Source organism: Lepisma saccharinum, chromosome 10 (assembly GCF_977018435.1).
Source record: "Lepisma saccharinum chromosome 10, izLepSacc3.1, whole genome shotgun sequence".
Classification (NCBI taxonomy): Eukaryota; Metazoa; Arthropoda; class Insecta; order Zygentoma; family Lepismatidae; genus Lepisma; species Lepisma saccharinum.
The window spans coordinates 37,735,661-37,752,281 of NC_139238.1; the positions used below are offsets into that span (position 1 = coordinate 37,735,661).

General features: G+C 36.1%; 2 protein-coding genes across 5 annotated transcripts in view; one reads left to right on the plus strand and one right to left on the minus strand.

Moving 5' to 3' along the window:
• The window catches only part of LOC145993868 (uncharacterized), a 202,108-nt gene extending 196,249 nt beyond the window's left edge, over nt 1-5,859 (plus strand). For both annotated transcript variants that reach the window (XM_083129732.1, XM_083129731.1), the window contains exon 8: nt 1,763-5,859. In XM_083129732.1, the coding sequence (XP_082985858.1) occupies nt 1,763-1,899 (137 nt within the window). In that variant the 3' untranslated portion in view covers nt 1,900-5,859. The remainder of the gene's footprint in view (nt 1-1,762) is intronic.
• Nucleotides 5,860-7,697: 1,838 nt separating this feature from the next.
• The window catches only part of LOC145993870 (Fanconi anemia group A protein homolog), a 119,073-nt gene continuing 110,149 nt past the window's right edge, over nt 7,698-16,621 (minus strand). For all 3 annotated transcript variants that reach the window (XM_083129736.1, XM_083129735.1, XM_083129734.1), the window contains exon 19: nt 7,698-9,815. In XM_083129736.1, coding sequence (XP_082985862.1) covers nt 8,997-9,815 — 819 coding nt within the window. In that variant the 3' untranslated portion in view covers nt 7,698-8,996. The remainder of the gene's footprint in view (nt 9,816-16,621) is intronic.

Genomic DNA, 16,621 nt, shown 5'->3' on the forward strand with positions numbered 1-16,621 from the left:
TGCTAAGTTTTCATAGGTACGCATTGTGAAAGTGTCGGGAGAATGGGTTAACACTCAGGGTGACGACTGCGAAAGCTATTGTGGACCGTTACACACAACAGGCTCTCCTTGCGAAACATTCACCCACGAAAACCACCAGGAGAAGGGCTGCAAGCAAAGTGTCACCCGTAGTGCTAAGGGATGCAGGGAAAGTTTCCCTCATGGCTTTATGGTTGTGACGGGATTCGGATATGAGGGTAAGTTGATGATATGCAAGGTGGACAAAAACGTGAAGGTGATACTTCCAAGACTCCATTTTGACACCTATCTATCGGAGAGACATCCCAGAATTATATGGAATAGACGCGAACCAGGTGATGATCCATATGGACAAGGCTTCGAGTCATACCGCCAGAACATCACTACGTTTTTATCAGGAAATGGCAGAGGAATTAGGAATTCGTGTCATTCGGTTTGAAAACATTCCTGTGAAAAGCCCAGATGCCAGTCCAATGGATTTTTGCACACTTGGACTGTTGAAACAACGTCTTCAACATCGCCGCCCTCGCACCCTGGATGGTCTATGAAAAGCTTGCAGGGAGGAGTGGGACAGAATTTCCATGCCTGTCCTGCACCGGGGATTGCTGCAATGGAAACGATAGTCCACAATGCTGGGGGTCCAATAGAACATGATCGGTGGTGGCGGCACGGTATCTCTTAAGGTGAGTACTCGTCAAAAATGGTCGGATATAAAGCGAACAACCTTTTGTAAGGCCTCAATGAGCAAAACTTTACTAAAAGTCATAATGTTCTCTATGCAGTATGGTATTTTGTCAATGTCATACAGTGACTGGCAATGAAAATGGGACGCCTATGTCTTGAAATGTTTCACTTCCCTGCAAGGCGTTATGTGTGTTGCCTAACTCTACGGCGGTGGTAGAAGTTGCCACTGAAAATTTGCTATTAACCATAACTTACCCATGCCGTATGAGAAACTCCATTACCTCAGGGAAGGGTTGAGCCCACATTTTTCTTACTACTAAAATTCAAGATACAATTTTGTTCTTGAATCACTGTTTGCTTTATTATTTATATAGGTGTAGTTATATATTAATTATAATACTTACAAATATTACAATCACTGATAAAAAATAATAACCAATTATTGAATGAGTTAGAAGCATATTTTATTTTATATTAATTTTGCATCAATGCTTCTTTGTTTATACAAGTGCAGTTATACAGTATATTAATTATAATAGTTACGAAAATTGTAATCATTACCAACCAATTGCACACTGTCACTGGCACCCTTTAATAAAGAAAATTTGAATTTGAATCCACAGGGGTTGCCAAATACACCCACCAATTGAAGTTTGTCTCCTTTATATATTACTTGTTATGTTTTTATGTACAAAAGTAATACAGAAACATTGGTAACAATGTATTTTTTCTTCAATTTTTTAGGAAAATGTTCAAAATTGAAAATCGAAAAACAAGAGGTGGTGGGTCTGACAGCTCCCGCTCCCTTCTTTGGGTAAGCTAGGGTTAAAATCCACTTTCTGGCTTAGAGTTAGGCAACACACAACACCTTGCAGGGAAGCGAACATTTCAGGACCTAAATGTCCCTTTTTTATTTCCGGTGACTATACAGCAAGAGATAACCAAAATTAATAGAACTCTAAAATAATACACACAATGGAAAGTCATAATGCAAATGCTACACATTTATAAGTGTGACTGCACCCTACTGTATCTAACCATATTTTTTTCTATACTACAGGAATGCTGGCAGCAAGGACGGTAACTGACAGATTCATCGCAGCCCACCCTTTCCTATTCTTCGTAATGGACAGTGCTACTCATGTGGCCCTCATGGCTGGCAAAATAGTTGATCCGCTAACTCCTAAAATATACTGATGACCAATTATCAACACCTGTTTATTATGGTGCCATGGATAACTTTAATAACAATAAGAATTCTTAGATTCATAACTGTGATAATGTTATTACACAAGCGTTTGTGGAACCTCATGGACATTTTTGCATCCTTACAACTACTGTGAAATATGAAGACACTGCCACCCAAAAGAATATGTATTGGATATTCTATTAAAGAGTTGGCAAAAGTTGTGAATTTTGTGAGAAAACAGTGTACCTGCTATGGTCATTCTCTACATGTGGATGTCTTAAGTTTTGTGAGGGTTTCACCGAGATTAATAGAACAAATACTTGACTTATTCGGTAACTGATCGATGCAGTGAGTGAAAGAAGATTAGAACAGTCCATTGATAGAACTACAGTGTAAATAGTATTTTATTTATGTGAACCATTTAATATTTTTATTACAACAAAGTTGCATGATAAGGAAAATAGCACATGTGGGTACTCTATACAGAACAAATTAATCCCTGTTATATTTGAAGCATTTTTAATAAATGTATCTGTGCAGAGTTATTTGTGCATGAAAGCACATACTTCTTGCTACAAGTATGTGATGCTATGTTCAAAACCTGAAAGTTGTTCTGTAATTAAAAGTGCTGTAATTGATAGCACAAATTATTCAGTTATTCAGGGTGGTACTTGTAAATGGGATGCATCGATGCCTCTTTTTAGTTGCATATTTTTTCCAGGTGGATGATATTTGAGAAGATATTACAAAGAACCACTTACAAGCAAGGTTCAAAAATTAATGACCATTCAATTTCTTCCTATCCCTGTTGTTACATGTAGCCAGGTGCCAAGAAAAGCCTCTGCTCTCCCTTTGCACTTGCATGAAAATTGAAGAATGATTTAGTAAATATGACTAAAGGGCATAAAACGATTGAAATAGCAAAAATGCAGTAAGATAAATCTAAAAAATTATTAAAATGCAATGAAAACCTGCACAAATACTGGAAATGACCAATACCTTCCAAAGAAAAATGTCAAAAAATGCAAACCGAAATCAGGCTCTAACTGAAGTGAAATGGACTATAATTATGCTTAGCTTCATCTTGAAGACACTGCTTATAAGCATTAGATATCTATTTAATTTTACCCCCACCCCCATCATAATACTACTACTACTTCTTTCCTATCACCATATAATTTTCAGATCGTATGAACCTGAAATTAAAACAAGGATGCATTTCATGATGGATGCGGTAAATACAGTTTTAGTATTTCATATGTAAAGTTTGATGCATCTGCATTGCGAATTTGGATGTTTTCCAATTAATTTCAAAGTGACAATGCTTGCATTATCTGAGGATGCGGTGTCTAGGATACAGATGGTAGTGCATCACTGCTTTGTTTGTTCCTGGCTGGCATTTTTATGTCCAGAAATTTGAGAGGGCAGGGGACAGTTTAAGGCACTATTAATTGTTTACACATACCCTAATTTATGTACAACATACAAAGTGACACTTTGAAAGAAGTCACTGGAAACTTTTCAAATATCACACTGCTGGCACTATTGTCCTATTTTGGCATATCTATCTGATCTGCATGACCTAATAGCTAAGTTCCATGTTAAACAAGTAGTAATTCTAGTAATTCAAAATTCTGGCCAAAGTATGAATTATTATGTATCTTCTTTTGTCCTCTATATGATTGTTGTTCAAGTCATTCACCACACTCATTAATGTCAAAATTCAACATTTAATTTCAAAACTGATATGCCGATATTATCTTGTTAAACAATGGAAGGTAACAGTTTTGCTTATTTTATTATTTTAAGTAAAATAACCATCAGTATGCATAGAAAATAAACAAAACATGTCCTGCTTTACTTATACAGTCTTTCAAATTGAAACAATGCTTATCTGTAATTCATAAACAACCAAAAAATATATGAGGGAAAGGGAGGGGGGTTATGAAAGTTTGATTTGATTTAGTTTATTTTACTTCGCTTCTTGTGACACTTTTGGCTAATTTGCGAAGATGGGAATGAGTGATGACATGATGAAATTGATGAATGGACACTCACAATCACCCATGCCCAGGCCAGGATTCGAACCCAGGACCCCAAGCATCGTAGTGCGATGTGCTAACCACTCTGCCACAGGGGCTGACAGGTTTATGCAAGTGTATCTACAGAAAGACAATGTTTTTCACATACCTATATTTGCAGTGACCTCCCCCCAGGAAAAAATAAAAATAAACATTATACAGTAGAGCGTCGATTATCCGAAGTAATTGGGGGACATGGGTGTTCGGAAAACTGGTTTGTTCGGATAATCGAACTATACATGTTTATTTACCAAAAAGAAGTACTGTACAGTAAATTTATTCATAAAAACAGGCATCTCTTTAAGTATGTATTACAAAGTAACGTACAAAGGCAACTTTAGTAGGAATATATATTTGTGGTACAGTTTATTAAACAAAAATATGTACATATTACATACGCATTTTGCATGAACAATACACACAGTACACAAAATTAACGTTTAAAAAAATCCTTTATTTTGGTCTGTCTAAGCAAGCCTACACGCTTACGAGCATCTAAGTCACGTACTTTTTTCATTACAGATATCTGAAAGTGAGCGAGTACACAGTTCGGTTAAGCGGTCGTTCGGTTGACCGATGTTCGGATAATCGACGCTCTACTGTACTTATATCTTGCTGGTATTGAAGGGTATACCTTATTTGAAATATATAGGTCGAAGCATCTAATGATGTTGGGAGAAGAAGAAAAACATGGAGCTTAATTGAAATGTAGCTGGTTTTATCCATTCATTCATTGCTATTAATATGCATTCAGATAGTTATACATTCTACATTTTTTTTGAAAAAGTAATATAAAAAATACCACTTTCTTCATACTTGTGTCTTCTAAGTCATTTAGATATCTATTTCTTGTAAGTTCCAATTATGAATCTATCATTACACACATATATCAATTCCATAGCTCATAACAGATTCTTTGCTTCAAATAGAGTAGATACTTTTTGCAATCTAATATTAAGGTTCAAAAGTAAAACTTGTGCTGTCAGCTGTAAACTAAAAGAAAGACTACTTAATGTACAAAATACTGTTAGCTTTAAAAAAAATCACAGATAGAAATTACTAGACTGCATTAAAAGAAAGAAAAGGAAATAGGTTTAAAACCATGAAAAAGAGTGCGCTTACAAATGGTTGAATCCTAAATCTTTGGAACATACAAGAATCATTTCTGGTTTCTTATTCAGGGGTGGCCAGGAATCAAGACATTAAAAGCTTTTAAAAAGTTAAAAAAATGTTCCAAAAAGACTTAAATAGACAGGAATATGATGCATCTTAAAAGACTTGGTGGATCCGTCTTCTTGACAGACTATTCTTAACTTCGTTCCAAGTCTTGATCCCTAGCTATACCTGAAGAAAGATCTGGAAGCTGTTGTCAAATACAAAAAAATAGGATACAACTACTTCTAAGTATACCATTTCCACAGTTTTAACCAGGTTTTCTTTCCTTTTTTTATGTCAATATCAGGAGCTACATGAACATGGAAGTGTGTGCTTTCTAGGCTACAAAATCAAACAAAAGGAGTACCCACGTGTAAAATATTCCTTACAGAATAATTAGTATTGTTACCTAATATGTGTTTTAAGTATTGTTAAGAGTATAGTAGCTAGTTAACTGAGTACCGGGTCAGTGCAATAAGAATTTTAGGGTTTTGTTTAATGAGCACAAAATAAGTGTTCATTTGGTTTGCTGGTACTTTTGGAATTCTGATCTCAACTCTTGGTATTGGAAACATTTTTAACTATAATAGTAAAAAATAAATATGTATTTTATGTTTAGATAAACAGAAACAAATTCATCACATAGATTGCTTTATCTTATTTTCTAAAACAATAAAACTTTGTTTTAACTATAAGGACTTGTTGACTGTCCACTGTAATAAACATGTTTTGTACTTTTATGTGTCTTTTGTCTTGTTCCTTTGTTTCAAAATTTTTGCATACCATCTTAACTGATGTGCTACCACTGTTCAATTTTGCAATGGACTGGTTAAGTGGTGACGTCACTAGCAGCTAATGTTTCAAAACAAAGTTTTCAACCTGCTTGCTCCTATCCTTTTGCATTGAAAATGTATTGGAAAGATATAACTTTTGTTACAGTGACAGCAGTTAGCAAGTGAAATAGTGAGGTGTATCACATATCAGCATAAAGATTAGATTCTGGTGAATACATAGATATTTCACTAATTACTTACAGATGAGGGGTTAATTAAGAAATAATGTAAGAAAATCAGGTATTTTTTTTAGGAAACACGTGAAAAATTAAAGCACTCGGGACATTAAGTGGGATATATATATATATATATATATATATATATATATATATATATATATATATATATATATAAAAAGATATCTTACATGGTGAAAATGATTGTAGAAGGTTTTCGTCTTTCTTTTCATCTAGTCTTTACATTGATTTACGATACACATCATATTTCTGTTTCCTAACTGCTGTCACTAATAAAAGTCACACGTGATCAATTTGCAATGCCGAAGCATAGAGTCTTCGGGACACTGACCCTGGTGACATCACACTTAGTAGTCCATTACATGCTATTTCTTGTAAAGTTCAGATACATGGCCAGATATGTCAGCACAGTTACCACAGAAGGTATGCAAGCTCCCACTTACCATTCTTGGCTTTAGTGCAAGCATCCCAGGTTTGATTTCTGGTGGGAGCTCCAAAATGTTGATGCTGATCCAGAGTTTTGAGCACTATTGGGGAATTATTTGAAAGCAATAGTATTGGACCCTAGGACCCATGCTGGTCTAGTCAGTATGGTGTTTGACTGCCATGTGGGAGACCTGGATTCATTCCTGAGGTGGGTGATCTAAGGGCAGAATTTTTCTGGGGTTCACCCAGCCTCAAACAAATGGGTACCTGGGGGTAAAGGTGGCAGAGCAAGGTGTTGATCACATCACCTCCAACAAAAATGTCTGAGATCAAGAATGTGTCTTCAAAGCACGGTGCAATCTGCAAAGGTAATAGTATCAGACCCTGGTCTTCAAAGCCAGAAACGGTAATATGTCCTGATCATATGCTACCTTGAGAAACTTGACAAGCCTTGGCCCTCAAAAGGGTGTAACACCAAGCTGTAATCAATATCATGTTCCAGAAATCTCATGCATTTTTATGTGAAACTAGAATTATGATAAACAACTGATTCCAAAAGTCATGCATGAAGATTGCAAATTTTATTGTGACATTCTACAAGTCACAAACTTAGTATTTGCATTTATCTTACTTTGTGTTGCTTTTCTGCCTTCTTTGGCTAATTTCAAGGATGAAGATGAATGGTGATTACATGAAATTGATGAAGGGAACACTCATACAGCCTTCAGGGACGAGATTCTGAGTAGAACAGTTTAACATGCTTAGCTACTATAGTGGCCATGAAGTTAGAGAGGACTGTTATTTGACTTGCCAACTTGACTACAAAGCTGACCTTCAGATCTATGTTATAACATTAATGTTAAAATGTAATGCATACCTTTGTGGGGTACATCTCAACTGAACTTAAATATTACAATATTGGTGCTACTATTGCGAGCAAAAGAAATCAGTTTTGTAGAAAACGTAAGTACCTCTTCAGAGTATCCTACACATGTAAAGACCACAGATTTAATCCTCGAAACATGAACACAATGCAACAAATCCACACCACACTATTGTAATATTTCTTTCTAGAAAACATATTATCTTTCAGTTTTTATTTTCAAGGCTTATTTTGTCAACAATTTTATAATTGCCAAGAATAAAATATCCGACTTCATATTTCAAAATATATTTTGACAATGATCACAGTGAAGCAATATTTACATGTAACAACATTTTGTAGTTTATATTTGCAGAAGAATCTCAAAGGAAAGATTAAGTACCATCCTAGGCAATGAAGTGGGCATATATGAATAAGGAATGAGTTACAAATTAACAAAAAATAAACAACAACAAGAAATCTACAAAATTAATGCAATATTATTTGAAATGAAAAATCAATCACTGATACCAGACAATACCTTTCCAGAGTCCACAAAAATGCTGTGTTACAGTGGAACCCCAATTGTATGTTCCCGGATTTTACATTTTGCCGCATTATACATTCAATCTTGATGGTCCCAACATAGTAAAATGTTATTAAATTTTCCTCGATTTTACATTTTCCCATATTTTAAGATTTTTCAGCTTGGTTCCCTCAAAAACGTAAAATCGAGGTTCACACGTATGGTGGAAATTAACCAAAATCCATCATTTTCATTGCTTTTACAACATTGTGGGAAGAAACCGATTCTGTGATTGAATGGATTTCAAGTGAAATAATAAATATTTTAAAGCAAAACTCTGCTATATTGCTATGATATAGTTCCCACGGAAAATTTAAATTATTAATCCTGAACTAGTTCAAATTTACACAAGTAATGTTTCTTGCTTCCACATTGCAAACTGTATTGTTCTTTCCAATTAATTTTGAAGAACCACTGCCATCATTAACAGATGCCATAACCTTTGTTAATGAAGACAGTGGTTCTTTGAAATTAACGAAAAGAACAATTCGATTTGCAACATGGAAACACGAAACATTACTTATACAATACTAAAATTGTGTTTACTGCAATCAGCATGAATAGTTTAAATTGTAACAGTGTTCAAGGATCGATAACAGTATTGGTGGGAATCTGTTCGAGTATTGGCTGTGGTATCGGTATCAGTTAAAAGAGGTTTCGGCAACCCTAGTACTAATGGAATTACAGGTTCACACAAATATAATCCTAATACTGTATGGCATCATTCCAAAGTATAGAATATCTGTTAAGTTACATAAAAATAATATTCAGTATCATCTTTGAAATCTTAAGTTCTTGTGCAATAAGTAAGAGAATTGGCAAAAATGGATTTTGAAAGTAGCAGATTTTCTCATATAAATAAACAGCTTTTAGATAAAAATTGTTAAGACTGTCAGTGCTACTATTTCAATATACACCGTTTTCTGACATTTATAACAACGTTATAGAAAACAAAACTAAGAATACTACACAGATCTTTTCCTTGATATCACAGCCTGAATTTTAGAATCTGCTTCGTCAATGTACTGGGTAGGTATTGCACAGACATCGTGGATTAAGCAAGCTTGCAACAAATTGCAAATGTGATCCGTGAGCTCACTCAGACACCTTAAATTCAACAATTTGCTCCTCACCACTTTGTTGTACACATCTGTCATTCTACTCATAGAGCACTGCATCCAAATTGTATGGTTCGACAAAAGAACTCTGAACAACAATGGCGAGTTTTGCCTGAAAATGTTCTTGTTTTGGATCGTTACGTTGCATACCAGTTGCAGAATTATCGCTGCCATGACGCATCTGCATTCGACATTCAGAAACTTGTATGGTTCCTTGTCTTTCACGTCAACTGCATCCAGCACTTCAAGAAATGCTGGGTTGTTTTCCAGTCTCTTTTGTAATGACACGTATAAGCTAACAGCAGGACTTCCACGGCCGAAAACTGGAGATTTTAAGCCATCAAAATCAAACTGTCCATCTGCGAGCGCAGACACGAGTTCCAGGACATCGTAGAAGAAAATCCAAGACCTGAAAGCCAGCGATTGGCTTGCACTGTTGGCAGAACCACAATGAAACGTCCACTGCTTGGTTAGATTACGTAAAAAAGATGTCGTGAGCAGCACCACTTCCCACTGCTCGCAACCAGGATGCACTTCCTGAATGCTGCTCTCGCTGGTGCAGACTGTGAGGCCAATGGATGTACCAATACGCTTGTACCTCGAAGATATCTTCTCTTCTTGTTCAGAGACATCAGTGATGCTGCTTTGCAACATAGCATAATAGGCCTGTTTCATCAAAAGAAAGATTATTTTATTTTAGAGCTATTCATTTAATTGCATCACAGCGAGAAAAATGAAATGAAAATGTTCCAGTTACTGATAGGAAACTGATATAAAATTTGCCATATCCAATAAACAACAGTGTATCAATCTGATGCATGAAATTAAATGTTTCATTTCAAGCTTGTTTTGTTAATAGTACATTTTAACAATTTATGTTTCTTCTGGTGAATAAAAATTTATGTCCTTAAAGTTTAAGAAATATCTCACAATCACATTTCTAACAACAATGTCACAGAAATCTGATAAATAACCAGTCCTGTAGAAACAGGTAATATATATTTTCATTATAAGAACTATAATTTATAATATATAGGGTGTTCCATATAGGATGCCAAATTAGAAAATTAAATAAAAATAAGGAAAATATGAAAATAGTTATATTTCACATATATGTAAGCAGTAACATCTCGCATTTACGTATGAAAGACAATGTCAGGCATATGTCCACCCCTCTCGCAGATGTCTGTCCCGATGCCTCTAATCACCCGTATGATTTCTGCCCTCAGTTCCAAAAGGGTTTGTGGTTTGTTGGCATACACCTGTGATTTCACAAACCCCCATAAGAAGAAATCACAGGGTGTAATATCAAATGACCTTGCCGGCCATTCCTGGTCACTGTGCAAAGAGATCACTCATTGCGGGAATTTTTCATGGAGTTCCATATCGTAACCAAAACAATTGAGTCAAAACAATTGAGGCTACAATTAATCTGCATGACAACAGGTACCAACATTGGTAAGAACATATCTGCCAATCTCGAAACAAGCATAGAGCTTACACCTTGTGGCAACATTCCACTTTGGATATGTACCAAACACAAAACAAAAATTGCAACAAGTAAGTGGTAATGCTAATAGCCACTTACTGTAGTGGATTTGTATAAATACTGTAATCCAAAGCATGACCCCTTTTTCTAGAGTATTTAATATGTAATTTCTACTGTAACTGCCGGTAATATTCAATATATCAAACTGTAGTATAGTCAGGCCCGTAGCTAGAATTGATCTCCGGGGGATGGGGGGGGGGGCCTCAAGGGTTATCAGGGGGGCTTTTAAACCAAGTCCATTTTTCCAAAGTTTAACATTATTAAATGAAGGCAAATTGTGTGTGTGTTGGGGGGCGGTCATTAAATTACATAAATTTTAGAAATATACAAATACTACATTTTTCTATATCTTTTAAAATATCACTTGAAGTGTTAATTGAATGCTACTGAAATCGTCCCATACTCCATACTACTTTTGATATTACAGATACGTATTTATATCATGCAAGAAAAATGGACAATATTCAATCATAGTACCTACAATACATCCCACCTCCGGCTGAAGCAATGAAGCACCCCTTCATTCCCAAAACTTGGGAGCTGTTAACCTTTGACGTAGATTCGGAGGGAATTTTCATTATGACGTCAAAGTCACAGATTTCTGTATAAACAGGAGGTCGCAACAGAGGCAGCGAAGGTACAGATAAAAAGTTTCCCTATGAAGGAACTATCTAAAGTCTACAGAAGAGAATCTTCTAAATACCTGCCACTGCTATTCATGCTCTGTGAATTTATCCTTCACCAAAGTTGTGAGCAAATAATATCTGCTGTATACATTTTCACTCTTCACTGCAAAGAAATTGTACAAAATAGTTTTACCTAATGTCTAGGAAGCTGACGGCAATGCCAGATGGGGCTCACGATACTTCCAGGGGGGGGAGCCCCCCCTGGCCCCTGCCTGGCTATGGGCCTGAGTATAGTTTGTCCAAAACATATTTCAATTTCTTTCTTGTCCTTTTCTTCTTTGCCAATTACCTATTTTTAGTGCACTTCCACACAAATATTGATTTTTTTCCAGAAACACAGAAAGTTACCCTGATATTTCCACCGAAAGCAAATTCCTTGACTTTTCCAGGGTTTCCAGGTTCTCCAAACTGTATATTTATTATGTTATTCAACTTTTTATGTCAACTTTTTCAACTAGACACTGGTGTAGACAGGAAATGTAAATATTATAGTTGTGCAATACAAACTACTCAGTGCAATCTTAAATACACCATAACCACAAGAAGACAATACTAATTACTACATACAGTTTCAAATGCCAATGTCCAAAGAAATATCTACTACTACTATATGAAAAAAAGAGGGAAAGCAAAATAAAGACTTATGCAAGTCATGGAATAATATGTTCTGAGCACAGTAAAATACATTAGTATGTTTGCAATTTCTTGCAGAAATAGTTTGGAAGGTAATTTTACTCTAACCTTGTCCATGTCATCTCTATTTTGATCCATTAAATTTAAACATACACAGTCAAACAATTAAGTGAGGCAATTTTATTTTTTCCGTGTGAATTCTCTCTGTGAAGTCAGTGTGCTCATAACAGTGTGCCCCTCACTTTATTTGGTGAGGATATATTTACAGTTGAAGTTCACATTTGGTGTAATGTAATGGGTTGTTATTTATTTGTTCCAAGTGATGTAACATGGCTCTAACCCTGCAAGAATGGATTGAAATTATTGTGATAAGTGGGGAGCACTGTGTCAGGTTCGTTGCATAGGATTTCAATGCCCGGCATCCAGAGGGAGCCAACATCTCACATACCACAGTGTTGCGTGTGTCTCAGAAGTTTAAGGAGACGGGATACTTACATGACAGAGAACGTAGTGGAAGGCCTAGAACCGCTACCGAAGAGGAAGCAGCAACGGCATTGGTCAAGAACCTGAAACGCAGTACCCGAGGTTTGGCATCAGTGTCAGGAGTCGGTCAGAGATCCATACTCCGGTTGTTGCATTGGAATAAGTGGCACCCCACTGAGTGACCAGTCCATTCTCCGGACCTTAATAATCTGCTGCATGAAAATGCACAGTGCTAGCAGACAGTGAATGTGTTGAATCATCCTTTCTACACTACATATTAATCCACCTGTGGTTATTTCCTGTTCCCGAAAGTGAAGGTGCTGCTGATATTATGCACTTTTGATCAATACAGGAAAATCCAAAGTGCTGTGATGTCACATCTTCAAGTCATACCACATGAAGACATGCAGGTCTTTTAATTGTGCCAATTGCTGTATAGATGTAGGTAGAATGTACTTTTTAATAAATATGTAATGTTCAAATATTTTGTTTTCTTTTATTTGATAATGACTGCCTCATTACTTAATTGTCAGGCTGTGTATAGTGAAATCAGGTGGTTTGTTGTATCTGTTGTATTTTTTAATTCAACTCCACTTTTCTGCCGCTTTTGACTAATTGCAACAATGAGGAAGAGAGAATGAGTGATGATGAGATGAAATTGATGAAGAGATACTCACGAAGAATGATGGGATTCGAGCCTTGTAACTTTGATTGAGAGACCACTTAACGGCCACAGAGTCGGCATTCAGGTGCATTGAAACGCAAGCTAGCAAGGTTGAATGGCTTAGTCTAATGAATGTTGACAATGTATATTTTTGTATGCTCTCATTATTTTACGTCTCCTTTCTTATCTCTCTAGGTTAATTGGGATGATGAGGATGAATGGTGAAATCATGAAATAGACAAAGACATGAACACAATGCAACGACCATGCATTAAGAAGGATTTGAAATTACAATCCCTGCCTTCCTACAAGATATCCTAACCCTTCTGCCATGGAGGCAGGCGTCAACATTGTATGTGTACAGCATGGCACAGTTAGGAGTAAATTGCCATTGTTATAGGTAGGGGCTTATTGCAAAGCATGTTGAAATTCTTATATCCTTGCACTCTATCCTGAAAACACAAGCGCATCATGAATTGCCTCTTGATTGTTACCGTTATCTGGCTTGTCTACCAAAAGGGAATATAAAGCATACGAATTTTAGGGTATAATTTAATTATTCATAACAAAAACAATTTTCTCATTTTGCAAAAAAATAATTTTGGTATGACTGTTTTTCTCTACACCATGTTAAAAAATTCAGCATCATAATTTATCCACTCGAAGTTCAAGACATATCTGCAGGAGGAAATCTCATGTTCCTAACTAGCAATAATGTCATAATAAAGTACTTAATAATAAATAATGACATACAATGACCTAATTTCGACATACATTGTCACTTTCCAGTGACACTTTTTCAACACCTTGAATTATTTGAAGTTTATATTTGGTGTCCTATTAGGATGGGGGTTGGTTAGCAGTTGTTAAAACAACCTTTCTTGTTGAATTCACAGACATTATCTTTGAGTTTGTTTTTCAGTCCACTTTATGCACAGAAAAGCTAATTGGGACTGGACCTACATTTTAGTGGGATCTGAACCACTGCGTGTCTCCACGAGTATCGAACCTGGGACCCCTTGATTACGAGGCAACGACGTTTCCACTACACCATTAAAGACATTTTCTTCGATTCCCACAAAGGACGTGAATGAAGTACAAGTAAACAAAACTAAGAAACTGAAAGAACAAAAATGGTTCCGATGTTCAAAAGGTAGGATGCATTATAATTAAGGCTGAACTGATACCATTTTAAACTGATACCAATATCGGTACTCTTAATGATTTCCACCGATAGTAACATTGACACTTGAAAATTGTATCGATTTAATTCAAACTGTATCAATTCAATCTACAAGTTACCAGTTTTGCTATTACATATTCAAAATTTCACATGATACGATTATTTACCCCCACTGAATATATTTCTCCCCTCAACATTGTTGTAAAAATATATAAAACTGTGCATTTTGCATAATTTCCAGGATACTTAGACTCCGTTAAAATGTCATGAGACATTTTTTGCTGATTCAGCAAAACATTCAAACTCCGGAAAGTATCGGCTGGTATCGGTAATTAAATTATACCTCATACTTTCTGATACCAGTTCAATACATTGGTATCAGTAATGGCTCAGCACTAATTATAATCAATCTTCAAACCTACTGTCGACGCAGTGACAGCCTGCAGTTTCCATGGTTCAATGCACAAATCTATCCATTCAAAACAAAAACAAAATTCAGAAAGTCTAAAATTCATGTTTCTGTTTCATGTACCATATAAGAAAATATGATCATATCCTCCCTACCCTAAATGTAAACAAAATGTTGAACATAGCCAGATGCCGAAAATTACATCTGTGTTGTTTAACCTTTTGGCGCCCAAGGCCATTTTCACATGTAAGCCTCTCGGTACCGAGCCGATTTTGAGCAAAATGCAGAGTTTCAATTAAATGAGTGTAGATCGGAGATTAATTGCCCTACAGAGATGAGTGATATACCGTTGTACGCGGAATGAACCAGAGATTCAGACTATATGAAATTTATGCAAATTCGGCGTATATGTGGCGGAAGGGAGGGGGCTAACTCTCAAAATTCCAAAATTTCGGAAAAAAAAATTGGTTCCCCCACCCTCCCCCCAAGAAAAAGTACATGACAATGTCGACATGCACATGGAAATGATCGCTGACATGTAAGGAACACAAAAATATTTGCATTATTATCATATGATCAATGTAACTTGAGTTGTACCCCCAAAAGGAATGGTCGGCACGCCACTGATTCAAGCTTCAAAATGCAGCGGTACCTTGAAATGACTATAGCTCAGAAACTAAATGCCCTAGAGATATGAAAGATATACCGTTGTACGGAGAATGAATCACAGATTCAGACGATATATAATTTATGCACATTTGGCATACATATGGAGGGGGAAAGGGGGGAAATCCCCTCAAAAATACTTTTCTTAAAAAAAAAATGGTTCCCCCCCAAAAAAGGTCAAAATGCACAAAATGCAAAATTTATGCAAATTTGGTGTATATATGGAGGGGGAAGGGAGAAAACCCCCAAAAATTATTTTACAAAATTGTCACTTCACCCAAAAAATGTCCTCGCACTTGGGCACAAAACGACACCTACGCACAACATTCACGGAAGAAAAGCTAGAACACAGTGAAAAATGAGCGGCGATTCTTGCAGCTGCTTGAAATTCTATTTTTAGACAATGCAGGGTAACCCCTGTCACAACTTGTGGACACTTGTGCTGAAAAAAAAAAGTTTCCTTCATCGTGCTTCGAAATTCCATTCTCACAACGCAGATTCAACAACCAGTCTTCCCCCTCCCCCACCCCGCACCCCCTGCATGCACCCTCACGGAAAACTTTCATTTTGACATCGGATACTGATAAACAAGTTTCCTTCGAATGCAGTTAACAGATGGGAGTGAAAAGCATTGCTTTAGAACAACAAAGCCCGTCTTCGTTTATCGGCAAAAATTTGACGTTGAAAAGAGCCGCAAAAGAGAAGTACCTTTTCCCGCCTTTTCCCCTCCATTTTCATGAAGACAAAAAAAATGCAAAAAAACATTTCTGTTAAATACATGTGTTAGGAACAATATAAAAAAATAAAATCGAAATTCTAGCCAAAAATAGAAAAGTTATAACGTAAAAACTACGACCTTGACACAGCGTCTCGATCGAGACGCTTGGGACAGTGAGGGTTACATTTGGGTATCTGGTTCGAGATGTTTGGGCAGCAAAAGGTTAATTCATAATCTTTTACAAACCAAAACACCTAAAAACCTATTCCAGAAATTAAAATTCAGAAGGGAAATACATGATTACAAAACAAGGGGAAAATCGAAACTTGAGCTTCCAAAGCACACAATAGTGCTTTTTGAATCATCATTCACATATTCAGCTAAAAGAGCATGGAATGAACTTCCTCCTTCCATGACGTCCCTCACTAATCGCAACAACTTCAAAGACAAACTAAAAACTCTTTTGTTAAATGAACAATAT